Raw genomic sequence first — 19781 nt, 5'->3', positions numbered from 1 at the left:
TAAAACTCACTTGTGGAAGGTGTGTGTCTCCCCCCCCCCCCTTTAAACTATTCCATATAAGTACATACATACATGCTAAAAATGAGCAGCTTTTTGCTGTTTTGAGCTTCTGTTCATGCTTCTCCGTCCTTCATTCAGGAGTAATATGTTTTTATATTGTACTAATAAATAAATGTGTTAATTTAGTTCATGAAAAGTTAAAACATTGGAAAAGGTAGTTTTCATTTTGAATATTTGTTGAAGGAAAAGTCTAAGAACTTGAGATTGGTTAACAATTGTGTTGATGTGAAAACGTCTTGACCCACAACAGATTTTAATTCTGTTTTTATGATACTGAGTTTTGCAAAAAGAAGCAAATGGAGTAACTGTTAGGAGAGAGCCCTCGCTCCATCACCAACTTGAAGACCACGTGCTGTACAACATGGGCTACAAAGTGAGCGTCCTAGAAGGACAGTTTTCCCATCCTGTCACCACTTTGGTAGGTTGTCTCTTACAGACTTGCAGTCAAGTTTTGCAGGAAAACAGCAGACAATCACTGATTTATTTATACATTTTTGCCAACAGGCCGTAGCCCATGAATAGTCCATCTTGTAAATCTACCAGGTCATTCGTGCCGGTTTCTGCAACGTGTGCTCTTGAACATGGGGAAGAGGAAGCAGTGAGTTCATTAGTCAGAGTGAGGAGAAGACGCAGAGAATGCAAAGCTGATTGCTGCCATGGCAGAGTAACATCTTTTGTAGGAGGTAGTATGATGGTGGGGCACTTTATTTTCCTTACTGGAAATAAAATGGGCTTAAGCTATTGTCAGGAAGCATTGTAACAAAGAATATTTAAACAAACTCACATTTACTTTCTTTTCTGTGGCAGGTCTACTTTACCATAAAATAATCTTACTACACTTTTATGAAGACTCAATTGTTTGGATCCAAAGATAACTTTACTAACATTATATGACTCTTTTGTCGTGCAATGCAGTAATGTATTATCTCGGACAAAACCATGTTTTCCACAGGGACTTGGGTCAGCAGCAAATAACATAAAAAACACATTCCAAACATGAAACCACAAGAAAACACGCAACATTAGACAATGACCAAAAGCATGAACTCTAGAGCAGTCAAAATCTTAGTTGTTTTTTTTGCTCTTTGACTCTCAGTCATCACAATTTGCTATTGTTTCAAGAGTAGTAAAAGATATTGGTTAAAAATAAATGATTTAACTCTTACATTTTCATTCATGCCTTTTTGCCTTTGAGTAAAGTCAAAATTGTCAACCAGCTGATGTTTCTGTCTGCACTGTTGATTGGAGCAGCAGGGTGGGATCTGAGGCAAGTGTCCTCCTGGGTGTGCACCTGGACCCAGTAGCTCCTCTGCTGTTTCGCTCGGCTCCTACAGCATACTCATTTCTGGACGACAACAAAAAAAACATGATTTATGCTTGCTTTCATATTCGTTTGGGAAAGAATTCTTTTCCATAATAGACGAATGTTTCAAAATAGAAGCAAAGCTGTAATTAGGAGGTCCAGCAGTTTGCTGCTCACCTGAGGGAACGGTCAGAGAGACAGAAAGGGGTTTATTTAAAAAAAACAACTTGTGTAATTCACTGAATTTTTGGGAGCCCCTTGACAAATGGCCGTTAATCAACTTGTCAATTACAAATTCCATCTCTTGCATTGATTTAATGAATAATTATTTAATTGCTGGATTTCTGGTGGAGAAATGTTGCCTCTAAATAAAAGTAAGTCAACTGTTACCCGCTGCTTCCAATCTGTATTAAAACTTCAACAGCCTTCTTTAGCCTAATAACTGAACCTACGATTACAACAACAGAGTTTTAATTAAAATATCAATACAAATCCTTTGTTTGGCTGGTTTTCTCTTAACATTCCGGTGTCGAGTTCCCATGAGCTGTGTGAAGGTAGCCTATAATTAAACTAGCGTTTTCTTGTCTAACATGTTTGTTTTTCCCCTGATCTCATTTGAAAAGTTTCCGCCACATGTCCTGATGCGGAATCAGGACATGTAACATCCAAGACCAGCATAGCAACAGGTTCTGTACCATGAGGTGTTTCAGTCTTCCCAATTCTGCTCCTATTTTTGTAAAATCAGCATCTTTTTTGCATCAGCCGGTCCATTTCAAGGAGAATTTTCAAATATTACTTAAAGAAAAGCTTGGATGGCAAAGCAAAAATAGTTTGAACTAAACACAAACAACTGATTTTGCTAAAAGGGTTTTAAAGGTCTGAATGAGGGACTAAAGAGTTTAGTTCTGGCTTTACAAAGTATTTGATTAATAATGAAACTGAAGATCCAGCAGCAGACACAACAAAGTTACAGAGAGGCAGAGAGCAAAAGAGACTTTTTAAAGACTTGAATGACCATCATATTCAAATGAACAACAACTGTAGTATGAAATCTAATGAAACTCAAAAAATGGCAATTAGCAGCTTAAGAGAACATTTCAAATCAGGCTTCCAAGGACATAGTAAAATTCATATGAGGCTGAAAAAAATGCCCTTTTTTAAAAAATAAGACTAAAAAAAGCTAAATTTAGCAAAAGATCTTAAGATTTGCCATGCTCTCACTAGTTTCAAGCTTTGTCATACACTTCATCATACCATCTACAGAACACTGCACCCACAGTAAAATTTATGGGAGGATTTATGATGATGGGCTGCTAAGTCAAGGCTGGAATTTTGCAGATTCTTCAAAGAACACGTGAAATGATTCGTGTACAAAGCAATCCTGTTAGGAAACTGGCCTATTTGGCTGTAAAGTTCTTTTTCAAGGACAGTAAAGCTCACTGCATGGACTCAAGGTGTGGATGAAGGACCACCAGTGCAGTTTCCAGACTTAAACCCCATGAAAACTTTTGAATGTTCGGTAAAAAAAAAAAAGATGGATGATCAGAAGCCATTAAACACAGATGGGCCGCAAAAATACTTTGCACAAGGAGCGCCAAAAAATATCACCCAACAACAGTGTGAAATATGGATAAAAAAGATGCCAAAATACATTTCTTGTGCACAAAAAATGCACCAAATTTTGATTTGTGAGATTTTCCCTGTGTCAAAAGTTTAGTATTTTGTTATTTAAGACTAAATTTGTTTTCACTATTTTCCATCGAACAGACCTTGCCAGTAAAAATGTATTGTATTTATTTCCTTTTTTTAGTACAATTTTGGAACCCAAGGGCACCTTGACATTGGCGTTCACTAAATCCCAACAAATGACAACATAGTTATTTGCTTTGCTTTGCGAATGAATAATGGGGTTCACTGCATGTAAGTACAACGTCTTCATCTTTACCTTTCAGCTTCTCTCTTTGTCACAGGGCTTCTTTCTAACCCCAAACTCTGCATCCTCCTTGTTCACACTAACCCATTTCATGTTCTGTATCAATGACCCTCCTCCTTCCTCTAGAACTCCCTCCTGGTAGCTCCAACCTCCTCATCCTTTCACCAACACAATCACTGTCCCTCCTTTCAACGTGTCCAAATAGGGGCGGCTGTGGTCGACCACTGATCGGAATATGCAGGTTTGATTCCCGTCTTGTCTGCCCAAAGTGAGAAAAAAACACTGAACCCCACCCTGCCTCTGGTGGAAGTTTGGCACCAGTGTGTGAATGTGTGTGTGTGTGAAAGGGGTGAATGGGACTGTCACTGTAAAGCGCTTTGGGCCTTCGAGGAAGGTAGAAAAGTGCTACACAAGTATACGCCATTTACCTAAATCTGGCCTCCCTGCATTTATCTCCAAAAAACCTAACATGATCTTTTCCCTTGATGTATTCCTTCCAAAATTAAAAAAGGAAAGAGCAGAAGAGAACCAAATGAAAGTGAATGACCCCTTTAACGGTTTGATATATTCTATTCAGTGGACCTAAGAGCCGTAGAAAAAGAAACATGTTTCACAAGTGCTGGAATGAAAAGGAAAATGGTTAATTATGTGAAATCAGTATAAAAATGTAATGGTTTGACAAATATCAACAGGCAGCAAATGCAAAAGCTGGAAAAGATCAGCAAACCTCTTCACCGAGGACCTTTTACAGTGTCATCCTAACCTTGTAACACAAACATGACCCGCTTTTACGAGCTATATGAAGTTGCAGGTAACTCCAGGGAATGAAAGGGCTGCATCACACTAAGGGTCACTGAAGGAAGCAGATGTTTTACAAACATGGTCCCAAGTGGAGCCAGAAACTTTCTGTCCATCTGTTATGTTTCACTGTGCAAAAGAAGGGAAAAAAATCTTCTTGTTTTCCCTTGTTTTCCCTTGACCATAAGTTAAACATTTCTCCCATAAATCCCATAAATTGCTCAATCAATAATTATTTCTTTGCATGATTTAAAGCAAAAAAAAAAGTATTAAATATTAATTTCACATACTAATGCACAGCATCAAGAATTAAATAATCCTCTATTATTTGAATGGTTGAAGCCCTATTTTCTGCTCACATCTAATACAGAGCCCATTTTAGAAGTGTATGAATAATTGTTCTTGCTGCAACATGTCCGAACATCTTTCACAGTTCCACCATCAGGAAAAAGCTGAACAATATAACTTGGGACTAAAACAGAAAGTTGTGGATTTTTGGCACAAGAAAAGTATTGAAATACCTTTTTGGGGGTTCATAGTATTTCCTAAAATAATATATTTGAAAAAAACGACAGCTGTTTGTCCATCGGAAGGTTAGTGGTTTGATTCACTTCCTTTTATGATCATGTGCCCATGAACCTCGTGTTCCCCTGACGCATCCATAGAATTGCAAGTTGCATTTTAAATGTGATTAAATACATTGAAAACTAACTAAAGAACAACAATTGCCAGTGAATTATAAAAAAATCTTACAGTAAACTTTTCCTGTCTGGTTATCGAACAAAAATTGTTTTTACTTTGGAGAAGTTAAATTTCCCCCCTTTTCTTGTCACTGTTTTGAAAAGGAAGCTCAGTGTATCAAGGTAGAAAATGAAACTAGAGGCTGGAATGTGGTGCTATCTGTTCAGTAGTTGGTAAGGTATATGACCATGAGGCAATTTCTTTTGGCATGGTATCAAGCAGGGAAGTGGAGTTGCTGCTTCAGAGTGCAGTTTTGTGGGCAGCAGCAGAAAACTTTGTTGTGTAAGTGGAGACATTTCTTTAAAGAAGCAACTTAGTTTGAAGCACGCCAACACGATTGGAGTTGATTTTTTTTTACAAGACAGCTGCAGCTCATATTCTTATGGCAATAATGGGATTTAGTTAATGAGGCCTAAAATGTGAACAAGTGGGAAAAACGTGAAGGCGCATACACTACTGTAGTGATGTCATTTTGGATGTGTGTGTGAACAATGGTGGCCTATTTTTCGGTACATGTGTGATTGGAGAAAAAACATGCTTCACACAAATCTTTGTCCAAAAGCACATTTCAGACTACCATCAAACTTGGTTTACATTATCAAAAACCTTTTGCAATTAGCGTTGTTTTTCTTTTTTTTAAAATGTTTTCAAAAGATTCCGTTCTGAATCGTCCCATGAGGAAAACCAGCAACTAAACCAAAGAAAAGTTTAAACCTCACATATGCATCAAAGATCCATGGGAGCGCTGTGAACTGCTTCACTGGCCCCTAAAAGGTTCCTTGTTACACTTCGTGCTTGACTGACACAATTTTGGATGTAACTACTTGTCTGGATGATTTCAAGTGAAGGAATTTTTTCCTCAGTTTTCTGAAGTATTACCACATGTGTCCTTAAATATGTGATCATTTTTTTCATGGTTTTGCCATTAAAAAATTGCAACAGTATTTAACAGTAATGTTTGACATTTTGACAAAGGAACAAATGTACAGGTTTTTCTTCTGTGACATTAAGGAACAAACTTCTTTTTTGTGTACCTGAAGAAAAATTATGAATCTTTTTTGCCCTGATAGTCAGGCTGGATCCCTCCCCAGTTTCCAGCTTCTGTGCTTTGGTATGCTAACTGGCTCCCCTTACAATGTAATTGATTTAAAAGTCTTTTTAAATTTCCTGACATTATAGGAACCTATTATCTTGTGCCTCTGGGTAAATTCTAAAATTTTCAGGGCTCTGTGCTGCCAGGAAATATGAAAAGTGAATACCCAGTGATGAACCCTTCTTTTGTTTGGTAATCATTGGCCAATTTTAAATGCGTGCTTGAAATAAACACAGATTAGTGCACATCTGTAACAGGAGACACCGTAGAACTCCTATTAGGATTTATTGTGCTCTATCCTGGATCTGATAGAGATGGAATGATCAAGAATTCTGCTGCCCTATGGTACAAAAGAAGGGGATGCGGCACCCACATGCATTTTTAGTCCATACATAACTGAAAAAAAACCTTTTTTGTTATTTCTGTTGCTGTTTAACGTCTATTCTTTAGTTAGAAACTAGTACAAATGCATATAAAATGCAGTGGAACTTCAGTATGTGAGGTCTTCTATTGTGCTTTGGTGTAAACACACTCGTACACATGCGTAATGTTGTTTCTAATATACTGTGCCTGTGTTTTATCTTTTCTGAAATGGCTCCTTTTAACAACCCTCTGGGTCTGCTTGGAGAGAGGTTGGCCCTGCACACCTTTCTGCCTTATGATTTGCAGCAGAAACCACAGACAGACCCCAGCAGATTGATCCCAGAGGCTGCAGCTGCACGGGTGGATTCCCTCTAGCACGAGAGGATTTTTTTCCAGACTGAGGTTCCATTGCAAATTCTACACATCATCGTACAGATAAATGCTGCTCAGCCCCACTTTGTTTTTCTTTTAATCAACCTCTGCTTTTTAAGATTATTAGAAGTGATTTTTGTGTGGGTGTGTGTGTGTGTGTGTGTGTATGTATGTGTGTGTGTAATATATAACTGACCATCTCCACACAGGATGATTGTTAATGCAGTTTATCCAAGCATGAGTAAGCACAAAAAAATCTACCAAGCATTTGTTAGTCTCATCCATTAAGAGTTAAAAATTCAGATTTTTTGTTGTAAAGTTTCTTAAAAAATACACAGAAATTTTTTTGCTTTTTCCAGATTATTAAATAAATTATTTTGATGGATGGATGGATGGATGGATGCATGGAAGGAGAGAGTTGAGTTTTGTAACACCTTGGTTAATCAGTCGGCGCTTTACTAATTAAAATGTACACGGATAGAGGAAAAGACTTTGTAAACCAAGAGAAAAACACCAATCAAACTATCAGAAATTCAGGACCAAGACGTCTACATTGACAGAACATAAAACACTTTTAAACGCCAAAATTTTATCGAACTCATCAACTAAATTGATGAGTTTAGAAAAGACCCTATCCCCAACTGAGCTACCAAACGCCTTTTATAAAAGAAGTAAACCATCATCAGACCCAGTCCCCTGGATCCAGTTTTTTCGGGATCTCCAGACAGCCAGCTTGACTTAAGCCGAGAAAAAAATTGAGGAAAAATGAAAAATGTGAAAGTGCGTTGTAAAGGTTTTATTGGAATAGTTTAGAGAAGTTTGATCAGATCTCATTGACTGTCAGGAAATTATTTTTTGGCCTATTGCTTACAATAAACCAATGTCTAAAAAATAAACTGTCATCTCATCCAAAAAAGACATTTGTGGATTTATTTATCCTTCCTCAGTCTTATGGTTTATAACCATTTGAATATAAATGGTTTTATAAATTACTTTTTTTTGTTTTTGTTTAAAACTCTCCTCTGTGTTAAACTGAAGAAGCCTTCAATCATTTTATTGATATAAGCATCCACTTTTTCCAAATATAAAACGTGTCTGTGTACGGCCCTTAATCTGTTTCAGTCATAACACTGTGTTTCCTGATGTATACATTCCCTGCTGTCTCTTTGCTGCTCCTCCTGACTCATGTGTTGCCACACCAAATGCAAAGTGTATTTTTTTGGCTAATGGCTTCACATCTCATCCATTCTCCTTTGTGTGTTTTTTGCAGTTTCCAGTCATATTTGTGCTGGAGAGTCTTTGGAGTAATGTGTAAGCCATCTGACAGCTATTTATCGAATAGCAATACATTTACTCACCATCTGGGCTTTGAATCGAACTGTAAAAAAATCCTTTTCAGCCCATTTCGTCCTTGATTCTGAATTATCTTTTTGAAATGGCACAAAGGGTTTGAGATACTTTCAGTTTTACCTTCAAGGACTATGTTTCTCAAGCATATTTTAATAAATATTTGGTCTTAGGAGAATCATCCAATCATAAGGCTGAGTTGTAATAATTATTATGTTTACAATACTTTACCCCTTTCTAACCAACGTATTTGATACACGTAATTCTGAGACCCTGATCTCATTAGCATGACCTAAACTTTCCCTGAAAACCCATTATAGTCTACGTAACTTGGTCCATTTTGTCTTCTCTTTAATACATCATCATTCCACTAGGGGCAGTAGAAGGGCTTTTCCTGCTCATTTCAAATAAAATAGAATCAAACTTTATTTATATAGCACTTTTCCAAATAAGGCATTACACAAGGTGCTCCAAATGACTGCTTCCATGAAATCTCAAAACCACTTTTGGCGGGAAACAGTTTAAGCTCATTTTAAAAACTTTTTGGTGAGAATAACTCATCCATTGCTACTCATGTTTTCAAAAATGACTACTTTCTGTACAAAAACAATGCAAAATTTGTTGATAATAATTTTTTTTACAATACAATTACACCATGTTAAAACTGTGTGGATCAAATTTGAGACAATGGGTAAAAAAAGATGATTTCCCCCCCCCCCCCCTAAAACATTCACGTCAGTATTTTCACATTTTAAAGTAATGCTTTTGTGAGCAAAAAATTACCAAATAACCCCAAAATATCATAGTTGATACTATCTACATTTCATTGAAAATGAAAGGCCTGCAAATTATGTTGTGGATTCCATCAAAGGGTTGAAAAAATCTTTTTTACCGGTAATTTAAAAAAAAAAAAAAATCTTTGATGTAGTGGGCTTAACAGGGTTAGTAATTCTCTCAAAAAGATCAAAAAGGAAAATGAGGTAAATGATGGCATAATTTAAATAGATGGTGCATCTGCCAAGTAAATAGGAAGAAATCTTCTGATTTTGTATGCATCTTCTATCTATGTTGGTTTAAAGTTTCGTTATTAACCACCTTCAAAGATATGATCTCATTCCTGTGCATTACTATCCACCACACATAGTCAAGCACAGGTTGCGTAAAACCACTGTCAGAAATGTAAACGGTGAGTCCGACACAAGACAGTTTTTGAAAATCTATTTTTAATAGACATAAAAATATTAGATGACAAAAGTAGATAGAATATTTGACAAAAATCTCCTCTTTATGTAAAACATACAATATAAATGGTTAAATAAATATATTCATCTGATGTGTCTACCTTAATCACTGATAATAAGAAGCAGATTACTGCACACGTTTTAAAAGAGCATTACAGTTACACCAAATTTCCTACCTTGGTAGCATCAGATATGTGGCAGCTGTACCTCTTCTTTATGGCTTTGCATCTGTCCCATATGTTAATTAAAAAAGAAGAAATAAAAAGTGCAAAATTTGAGATGCATCTGACAGATTGGTCAACTGAAAGGTTTGTGGCAATTGAGGTCATGTTGTTTTACAAGAAAGATCTTGTAACCACTAGTTTCATTAAACTACATGGTAAAGAAATATAGCTGCAGCATTAAATTATTTGTGTGATCTTTGTTTTAATGGGCTTTAACTGATCTGACTGACGTTTGAGTTCGATTTTCTGCTCCACACATTACGAGTGAGTAGAAAGAAGCCACAGTGGATCACAAGGGTGAACCCAAAGCATCTTATCAACCTTGAAGAACCATTCTTTTTTGATTGTCAAATGATTCTCCACCCAAACGTGTGTCCATTAAAGGAGGAATGAAATGTAGCAGAAAACATTGTTCATCACTGACTGCAGCAGTGTAAAAAAGTTTCACTGTCTAAGAAACACAGAGTCTGCTGCACAGCACAGATGCAAACCACAGCAGCACCACTTGTGTCACCTTCTCCACTCCACTGGATAACTTTAATTGCTTTCCTGAGTGAGAAAACTGCATGTCTCCACCACTGCAAAGCACCATGGGAGCCTGAAAGGATGTGGGTCGTCGAAGCGGTCTGTCAGGACTGGTCCCGTCTGTTGGTCTCTCTCCGGTAAACAGCAGCAGATGTTTCCTGTGATCCAGCTCCATCTTTAGGAGCTCAAACTCTTTATGCGGCAGCTTGATGCCCAGCACAGTGCACCCATCCGTCGGAGTCAAATCCTGCTCCACCCCCTCCTCCCAGCCTCCTGCCAGACCACACTTTCCTGGTCTTGTTTTGTTCAGCAGCTTCACAATTTGCTCGTCCATGGCGGTGACGCTCACCTGTGATACCTTAAAGACAAACTCGGATGTTCCCAAAATCTTGGCAGAGGGGTTTCCCTGAGCATAATGGCCAAAGGCCCTGAGGGTGAAAGTGGGTTGCGAGCAGGCGGGGTCAGAGTAGTGCCTGTAGACGCCTTCCCAGGCTTGTTGGCCAGAATCAAAGGTAAAATCTCGAGTGAGAAAGAGGACACTGGGTCGGGTTTCACACCTCTGGCTCACCCAGCGGCCATCCAGAGACAGCGGAAGGGCAGGACTTCGGGGCAACACTGGGGGGCGCTTCTCTGAGGAGCGGTACACCAGCGCACACACAGGGCAGGGGTGGATGTGATGCTGCCAAATGAAAGAAACATTAACTGTTTTTCTGTCTGCAACTAATGATTTCTGGTGGTTATTAAAACAATATTTTACTATCTACTGTAAAATCCATAATACCCTCTGTGGATTTAATTTAATATGAAATAAAACTGTCTCCAAAATTGTGCTTGTATTATAGAAGAGTTATCATCTGAAGCCTCACCATGGCGTTCTGCAGAGGCTGCTGGTACCCGGTGGGTCTGTGGAGCGTTCTTTGAATCCAGTCTGTGTGAATATCCCCCAAAAACAACTCCTGGACCTTCCCTCCATGGCTGTGGTGCTGAGTCTGCACGCGAACCAAACTCATCTCCATCATGGAGAAACCCAGGGCGGCCAGGCAGCCTCTGCCGGCTCGTGTGTTGTAGAGCTCAATCAGCTTCCCTGGCACCACTCTGTCGAGACTCACATCCGTGCACGTCTGAGGCAGCCGTGCAGCCAGCGTCTGCTTTGCTGAGATGCTGTGGACCACAATCCCCACTTTGGTGACATGATGTTCAGCCTCAGTGCCCCCAGGGGTGATCCAGGAGGCCTGCTGCAGACGAATCTTCCCCCTGATCAGAAGGGAGTAGGCTGGGTCTCCACAGCTGCTGTCAGAGTAGTAGTGTTGCAGGGCATGGAAGTGGCGATTGGGCTGGAAGGAGTAGGAGCGAGTGAGGAACTGTGGGCCAGGCCGAACTTCACATCTGAGCACAAAGAGTAAAAGTACTGATTTAACCTTTTGTGGTGTGTATCGTTCAAGTATTTAATACCATTCTTTGAAGGAACATAAAATGTATGATGAATGGTGCGGTCAAGGCACATCCATCAACAATACTGTCGTGTCATTTTGAAACAACAGCAAAAGAATACACAGAACAAATAAACAATCTTACACAAAAACAAACACTCAAATAAATAGATAAATTAAATAATAGTTGTGAGGTATTCAATCAAAACTAGTGACTGCGAAAGTTTTTTGGCACTTTTGTTCTCCATGTGGTGTAGATCTTGAATATGATTTAAGATCATTTGATAACCTGTTTGTGTGGGGTTTCACCTTTAGAAATTTCTAATTGTGAATAAAATATTCCATAATCCAAATCAATTTGTTAATCATCTATCCTTTTTCATAACCAGCTTTTCCCCCTTTTTGTGGACCAGGTCACCGGCCTGTCGCAGCGCAACACAATCACAGCTACAGACAAGTTAGAGTACCCAGAGAGGGTCCACGTATGCACAGGAAGACCATGCAAACTCCACACAGAGGGGGTTCCCACCGGGATTTGAACCAGGGCCTTCTCACTGTGAGTCAAGAGGACTTAGTGTGGAATTGTAATACTTTTTTACATGTTAACCAGTTATGAAAAGAAGACCAGAATAGTTTAGCGAGCATACATAAAAAAAAAAAAAAAAAAGTTCTACATCACTGTGACAAGTGTCAGTGTCCTACATGTTTTCAAATTAACTTGCCATTGAAGCTCCTACTGGCTAAACACACCTGATCCAGGTGATCAGCAGCAGGTGAGACAGGATTTCTTAAAAACTAGCAGGATGGTGGCCCTCGAGGGCCGGAGTCTTATACCCGGTCCTACACGATCATGTACCTTGTCGACACCCAGGTGCCCTCCAGCTTTGGGGGGATGTCTGCTGTAACTTTGACTCTGTCCTGTAGATGGCGGTACTGACAGTGTGGCTCCCACTGCAGAGTCTCACTGAGATTGGAGGTGGTGCTGAAGTGATGTGGGGGCACCTCCCAAAGACTGCTGCCTCTTCCAACCACAAGCACAGCTGCAGGGGAGTGGAAAGTCAGAAAAGGGTTAGTAAATATGAGCCGCTGTCAGGATGTAAGATAAACACACAGAAGCCATGCACACTTTAACTGCATGCGGGAGAATCTTGAACCATCAGAAAATCCAATTTCATAATAAAAAAAATACAATAAGGGTAAAACATTTGTACATTTTTCTTATATTGGACTTTTAACTCAACTCAAGTTGAAAACTCCAAGTTTAGACTTTGGTCACATTTTCTTTGTAAAGAATATTGATTTACTTAAACTCCAAAAAATGATTTGAATTCAAGTTTAGCTGGGGTTCTCTGTAACACCAGATCTATTTCAGCTTTGCTCAGAAGCAAGGTGTGTGCAGAAGTGACTGCATGAGTGCACAATCTGCATTTCTGGCGTGTACAGAGCAGGCCAACTGAGCCAAACACATCTGCTGATAATATGATTTAAAAGAAAAGCACAGATGATGATGAATGTTCTGGCTTGGCTTTTCACAAGCTCTGACAGTAAATCCAACAGAGAGCATTTTTCACTCTGTAATAGTTATTGATCTCACATGTGCACATATGTTGCCTGCTATTAATCACTAATGTGTTTTCTGAAAACCTCTGGACTAAACAAGCGCCAGTCTTGTTTTTTGAAAAAAAATTATGGGCCAATGAGACGAAAGCTTGCACTCATTACTGTAAAAGTTTCCAAGACGGAGGCAGACTGACTGATATTAATAAACCTTGTTAATGTAAAAAAAAACAGATACTGTTCCTCCCTTTCGTTCTTGAATTGCTCTGCACATGTTGAGCTCAACCACAAACGTGTAGTGGTTTCTCAACACCTTTTCACCTGGTCACCTCACAAACCCACACACAAGTGTTTAAAAGATTATTGAAACCATACAGATGGCAGATTTAAACTATATTCTTCTTCCTTCCAGAAGTCCATCACTCCTCAGTAAGATCATTCTTTTTTTCTTTTTTTTACTGGTATTGACCATACAAACATTTTAGCAACTTTTATCATACTCGGTGTGCTTTCCAAAGCTACACATCTCTGTATTCAATGAGGGAACTTTGTTAGCCCCTGCGACGGACTGCCGACCTGTCCAGGGTGTATCCTGCCCTGGCCAATATAGCATGGATAGGCTCCAGCCCCTCACAACCCCAAAGCATTAGCAGTGCAACAAATATGGCGAGCAATATTGGAGCTGTCCAGTCGTACAGTTTTGAGCCAGATGCCAGCTCAGATGAGGAAAACGAAGACGTACATGGATCTAATCTTTTACAAGTGGATCCATCAGAGTGGAGTGGAGCAGGAAGCTTGTGGCCTGCTGATTGTATATTTATGACACACCAGCAGCTTTTTTTTATATGTTCCTGCTTTACAACCAATTGAATAAAGGAATACTCAGAAATGCAATTTTGAGCTTAATTTTCTTTATACATGTCCTCCACCCTGAGAAAAACGCCACAAAAACATGATAAAAACACCAAAAACACAATTTTTATCAACCTTTTAACAACAATGTAAAAAAACAACCACTTGCAACAACACACAACACCTGTCAGGCAGTTTGTGTTGTGGAGTCGACTTTTGTGTTTTTGTTGAGGAGATTTGTCCTTCATTATTTTACTTTCTTGGATCTTTTTCCTGTTGGGCATATGGTTGTATTTACTTGGAGAGTTCTCATAAAGCAGAGGAAAGTCAAACAAAATTGCTCATTTCAGGGTTTAAAGTATTCGACTCCTAAAAGATCCATTCAAACCACAAGAGAAATGATGGCATTATATGTACAGTTTAATAATATCCAAGCCCCATCTCAATTTAGAGGCAGTATGAGGCTATTTTCTTTGATTTACTTCCTTCACATGCAGTCAGATATCATTAGTTCTACCCTTCAATGGTTCCTACTGATTTATTTTTCCACTATGGCCTCTAAACCTTCCCACTGACAGCATTCAGCTAAAAAAAACAAAAAAACCCAGCACATGCTTCTATTGGTACGAGTCACAATAAAAAAAAAATCAAATGGAAAAATTAAGATGCAAAAGATTGAAATAATAGAAAGATCAGAAAAGTTGCTACGGACAGCAACGTGTATTTTGCCAACAGGAGTTAAAAACAAAATAACCCCCACCCCCAGGGATTTGTTATAGAAGTTTTTTTTTATTTTTTATTTTTTTTAAAAGAAACACAATTACATGCTGTCTGACACACTGTAAAAAGATTATTGTGTTTATGTGTTCGGATGACAGTACAACCAGGCCTGAGTTTAAAAAGTTGAACAATTAACTGTATATTGATCCTGCTTTTACTTGAATAATCCATTTTTGATGAATCAGATTTGTAAACCCATCTTCTTCTAAAGTGATTGTTATGTGTGTTTCAGACAAAAACTGATTTTCTTTGTTTTTTAATTATAAATATGCATGATTTTAAAAAGAAAAGTTCCCAATTTGTTCAGCTTACATCACTAATTGTGTGAAAACTGTCTTTCTTAACCAAATAAAATGGATTGTGAATTCAAATTTTAATTATAAATCAATATTCAGTCATTTCAACATCTTTGAATTGAATTGCAAAATTTTGAACCTTATTTGAACCTCGTCAGTAATTTGACTGTGAAACCCAACTTTAGGTGCCACTGGATTACCTTCAACAACACAGTAAACTAATCAAAGCATTTTCTTGATCAAGTTTGCTTTTTTGGTTTTAAAGAGTGAAATGTGACTGTTACTTGTGGTTAAAAGAAAACAAAATAGAGAAGAACTATTTACTTTGGGTGTCACTTCGTGCTTTTCTGGTATTCACTCCTAATGATTTAAAGTAGGCCGACATGGCACATCCCACATCTGCATTCACGTATAGTACATACTGTACTTCTGAGCAGTCCCACCACCTTCTACCTGCAGTATGACGATCACCCACCAGGGGACAGTGCTGGAGTCTGCAAACTGTGTGTGGTCTAAACAGTCAGTTTGTCACCACCTTTCAAAACTGCTGCTGCAACTGATCCTCACTTCGTCTGTCTGATGGCTGGGCCAAAGAAATCTACCTGTTCTTGAAATTCTAAATTAATTCAGTTTCTACACACATGCAAAAAAAAAAAATTAAAAAATAACACACTACACACAGATTTACTGTATCCTGAAAAAAGGATGCCATTTATGAAAGCCCTCTAGGCTGCTTTCTGTTTGCTTGTTTGCATTTGTGATTATGGTTTGGCACCCTCACCCCTCGCATCTTAGCCACAGTCAAAATAGCTATATGTGCGCACGTATTTGGAGATATCCTGTGGAAACAAGAACCAGATCCAGGTACTTCTGATTCAAAGCTTGCTGGGAATCAAGTGCTCAACTAGAAGCCTTAGTTCATTACTGAGGCCTTGACAAGACAGTCATTTAAGACTGCTAAGATGTATAAAAACATTTGTTGCAGATTATTTAAAACTGCTTAACTACACACGCTTTCTCTTCTTTTTTTTTCCTTTTTTTTTTTTTACAACTTCCTCCTTCATATTTTCTTCCAGTGTGGAGGCCCCAGTCTCCTGTAACAGTTTCTTGCTGCAGTATAGAAACCTTCTGGCTCTCCCTGAACTGTCCGTGCCCTCCTGGCCCTCTCCCCCTCCCCCTGATTACGCTTCCCCTTTCTAATGACAGAAACATTAAGTTCACGCCTCATTTCAATCTGAAGGATGTCGGTTGTCTCCTGCACTTTTCTGTCTTTGATCTTTATTTAGTTCTCCGGTGTGTGTCAGGGCTTGATGAGGCGAATAGAGTTAGTCAGAATATAACATGACGAGGAGGGTCAAATGGCCTCCCACTGGAATGATATTTGTGAGGTGCACATTTGGATTTATATTTCAGTTGAGGCGTCACATCTTATGGCCACTGAATGGTATTTTTTTATACAGCTAAAGTAGTTAGCTGATATCGTGACCTAAAGACAAGAATGTCACAAACTAATTAAATAACTACTAATAAAGAAATTTGGGTTGAAAACCAATTTTCACACCAAAGTATCTGCAAATTTACTCAAAAATATTTAAATTTACAAAACACATGTATTGATTTGACTCAAAAGACTCCGTTCAAATCAATTAGCTCTACTTATAAAGTTGAGTTGCTGTTTATGAATGTTATAGGCTTTGACTCTAATTCCAAAAAATGAAGAAATACAAAAAACCTTGAGGGAACATACAGCATTGGGGCACTAAACTTGAGATAATTAGCTAATTCTTTGCTTTGACCCTTCATTTATATTGTTGACTGATTCAGAGCGCAATCCAGACACATTTACGCAGATACACTGATGAAAAGTGTTTACGCTATGAAAAACCCCCAGAATTGATGGAAATAAAGACAGCTGCTGCAAATGCATGTGACTGTGTAATGTAACAGCAGCAAAAATTAGCATGAGCATCTTCCCTGTCAGAGGTTTGAAAATCACCCTGACTAGCTAATTCGTACTTTTTTTTTCTTCTTTCTAATTTGCTGTCTGGTTTCGGCAATAAGATGACTTAAGATTGGAAAACGCCCTGCTTTGTTTTAAACGTTATCTTTCCCAACCCTGTACGGCCCTGATAGTGTCAGTTTAAGAGTGAGACCAGGCTGCTTTGGTTCAGATTACAGGTTGCAGTGCTTTGTCAAAATAATCAGAGCCAACTTTTGATTCTGGCAACTGGACTATTGTAAAATAATGAAGTTAATGCCACCGTGAACCCACCTTATTATTCCATGACATTTGATGGCACATTTTTCGAAAATTTTAACTGAAGTGACTAATGATTATATTTGCAAAATGAACGTCAGAGCTGCAGACATGCATCTCCTTGTCTTTGTCTTACAGTGATGGTTAACAGGCCAAAATAGAAAACATTATTAGTTAGGAGGTCTTAAAGCATTATTCATTTTATAACAACTTTACATAATGTGTTTCGGCTCAGAACTCTCATAAACTGAGAGGAAAAGGACATCGAAAATAAATTTCATTGTGCAGTGACCGCCCCTATTTTCTCTCTCCTCCACCCTTGTCGCCACATTCAGATGAAGGTCAGGATGATTTAAGGAACAGAGGGTTAGTTTTTGTTATTCTAACCTGAACTTCTGCATTTACCTCTTCCAGACCAGAGCTGTCCCAAAGAAAAGAACACCACTGTTGTCTTTTCATCAGAGGGTATCAGCTGCTTAATCCAGTGGCCTTGTTTATTTAGACAAGAGATCTGTGCCCAGCAGTCCCCGCTGCCCGTTCCACCACCGTTCACAAGTTCTGAATCTTGCTCCCAAGGCTACAGTACATAAGAACTGCCAACACATCCACTCACTCCATTCTTATCTCCACGCGTTCAACTGTTTCAGGGAAAAAAATCTCTGAATCTGACAACTAATGAGGTTTATTTGAGGCGGTAACATTCAGACAAGAGAAGTTGATGGTCTGCTGATGTTTTGGATCCAGGATTATACCAAAATCATCTTAGCTCAGACTGAATGTGGTTCTGGATGTGTGTTGGGACTGGTATGATAAGAGCTGGATTATTCTCTCACTCAGCTCAGACCTACATTAGAAATGAAGATTTTTTTGAACAGAAAGGTAACAATGCAGGCTGGCAACCCATCCAGTGTGAACCCCACCTTTGTCCAACAGTGGCCAGGTTAGGCTCTGGCACCTTGAAAGGGATACAGCAGGTTAAAAAAGTGGATGGATGGATGGATGGATGGATGGATAGAAATGCAAAATATTTTTTTATGTACGGTATTTTAAAACCCTGGAAAAGTTTAACTCCAGGATTTTGAAACCACCATTTTCTGAAAAATTTGCTGAAATCTGTTTAGTTAAAAAATGTCCATTGAACTGTAAATCAGTTTTTGCACTGCTGTGCCTGATCTTACTCATAGTCATCAACTCACCTGTCTCCTCAGGTGAAGTTAAGACATGAATGAAGGAACAGTATAGCATGCAGCTGTGAGGGATGGAGGCGGCAAAGTGGTGCCGACCTGATGATTGGAAGCAGACAAATGCTGCCTCACTGTTCGTCTCCTGGCCTTCAAGAATCCAGCCTTCCATGAGGGAGGCTGTGGCAGCTGGACGTTCAGCTCAGAAGCCCAGGTTTGTGTCAGTAATGACTGTCTTCTGTTATTCTTACTATTAACATAATAGCGACATTAGTTCCAGGGCCACGCTCCCCTGCTCCCAGAGAACTATTGTTTGAAGGCATCAGGCAGAGCTCTTTTTTAAGGCTCCCCCCTCATGCAAACAGACCTGACAGAGCCTTGAAGACACAGGACTAAAGAGGGAACACAGACCAACTATTCATAAGCCTCATGTCAGCATTAGTTGAGCTTTTATTTTTTAAATGATGATCCTTAAATTGAACTCTGCAAATAATTCAAATTATGACAAATTACATAATGACTTCCTTGTAATTATGAGTTTGTGGCCAATAATCCTTCCCTGCATGCCACTTTTCCTGACGTGTTCTCCAGAAAATGTGGATCTGTGGGTGTTTGGCGGGTTTTGGACATGAAAGGGCGTTTATCTGGTTGTTTTCATAGTATAAACACTTTAAGTCCACTGATGTAAGTTAATTAAATTTTCAAATTGATATTTCAGAATCCAACAGTTCTATCAAAACTATGAGTAGCTCGCTTGAAAGGATTTTGTATCTGGACTTACCTTGCCAGAGCAACCAGACCCCTCTTAACAGGCCAGTGAAACAGCTGTTTGACATGGTTCCTGCTTCCACAGACATCATTTACACAAAGCTGTCCAAATCACAGGGATGCTTTAAATCAAAATATGATCACACCATGACAAGAACTCATCCACGAAGAGTCCAGTAATTCCTTAAAAGAAAAAAAGCTCCACTTCGTCCTGATGGAAATTCTCCTCTCCTCTACCTGCAATTATTTGCCTTCATGATTAATTAAAATAATAATAATAATAATAGAAAAAAAGGAAATAAAAATCCTCAACTGAGACTTCTCCACACGGATGTTCTCCCTTCCTGCTGCTCTCAATGTGTGTGCATGCATGCATGGGAGCAGGCGGATATTGTGTGTGCTTGCTCCTGTCTGGCTCTTCTACTTCAGAGTTGAGAAGGAGGGAGCAGAAAGAGGGATGGAGGGAGGGTGTAAGACAGAGAAAGTTTTAGTTTGTGTGCATGTGGAGGGTAGAGGGGAAAAAAGGGGAGGGGGGGGTGAGCAAGGTGCAAAAGGGCAGCGAGAAGGAGTTAACACTGCAGACACAATGCTGCAATATATGCTAGAAAACATATTCTTCATAGACCTTTCGATTGGAGTATCTTGTGATTAATTTCTGGA

General features: G+C 38.9%; 1 protein-coding gene across 1 annotated transcript; it reads right to left on the bottom strand.

Moving 5' to 3' along the window:
- Nucleotides 1-9213: 9213 nt before the first annotated feature.
- Nucleotides 9214-19564, bottom strand: LOC101166122 (protein APCDD1-like). The gene is made up of 4 exons (XM_011474985.3): nucleotides 19135-19564; nucleotides 12287-12470; nucleotides 10867-11386; nucleotides 9214-10679 (listed from the first exon to the last, which is right to left on the bottom strand). Exons 1-4 carry the CDS (start codon nucleotides 19211-19213, stop codon nucleotides 9927-9929), a joined length of 1536 nt encoding a protein of 511 aa, XP_011473287.1. The 5' UTR covers nucleotides 19214-19564; the 3' UTR covers nucleotides 9214-9926.
- Nucleotides 19565-19781: the final 217 nt, after the last annotated feature.

The sequence above is a fragment of the Oryzias latipes genome, chromosome 5 (assembly GCF_002234675.1).
Source record: "Oryzias latipes chromosome 5, ASM223467v1".
Lineage (NCBI taxonomy): Eukaryota > Metazoa > Chordata > Actinopteri > Beloniformes > Adrianichthyidae > Oryzias > Oryzias latipes.
Note: the sequence above shows the minus strand (reverse complement) of the source record. Positions and strands in the feature narration are given on the sequence as shown.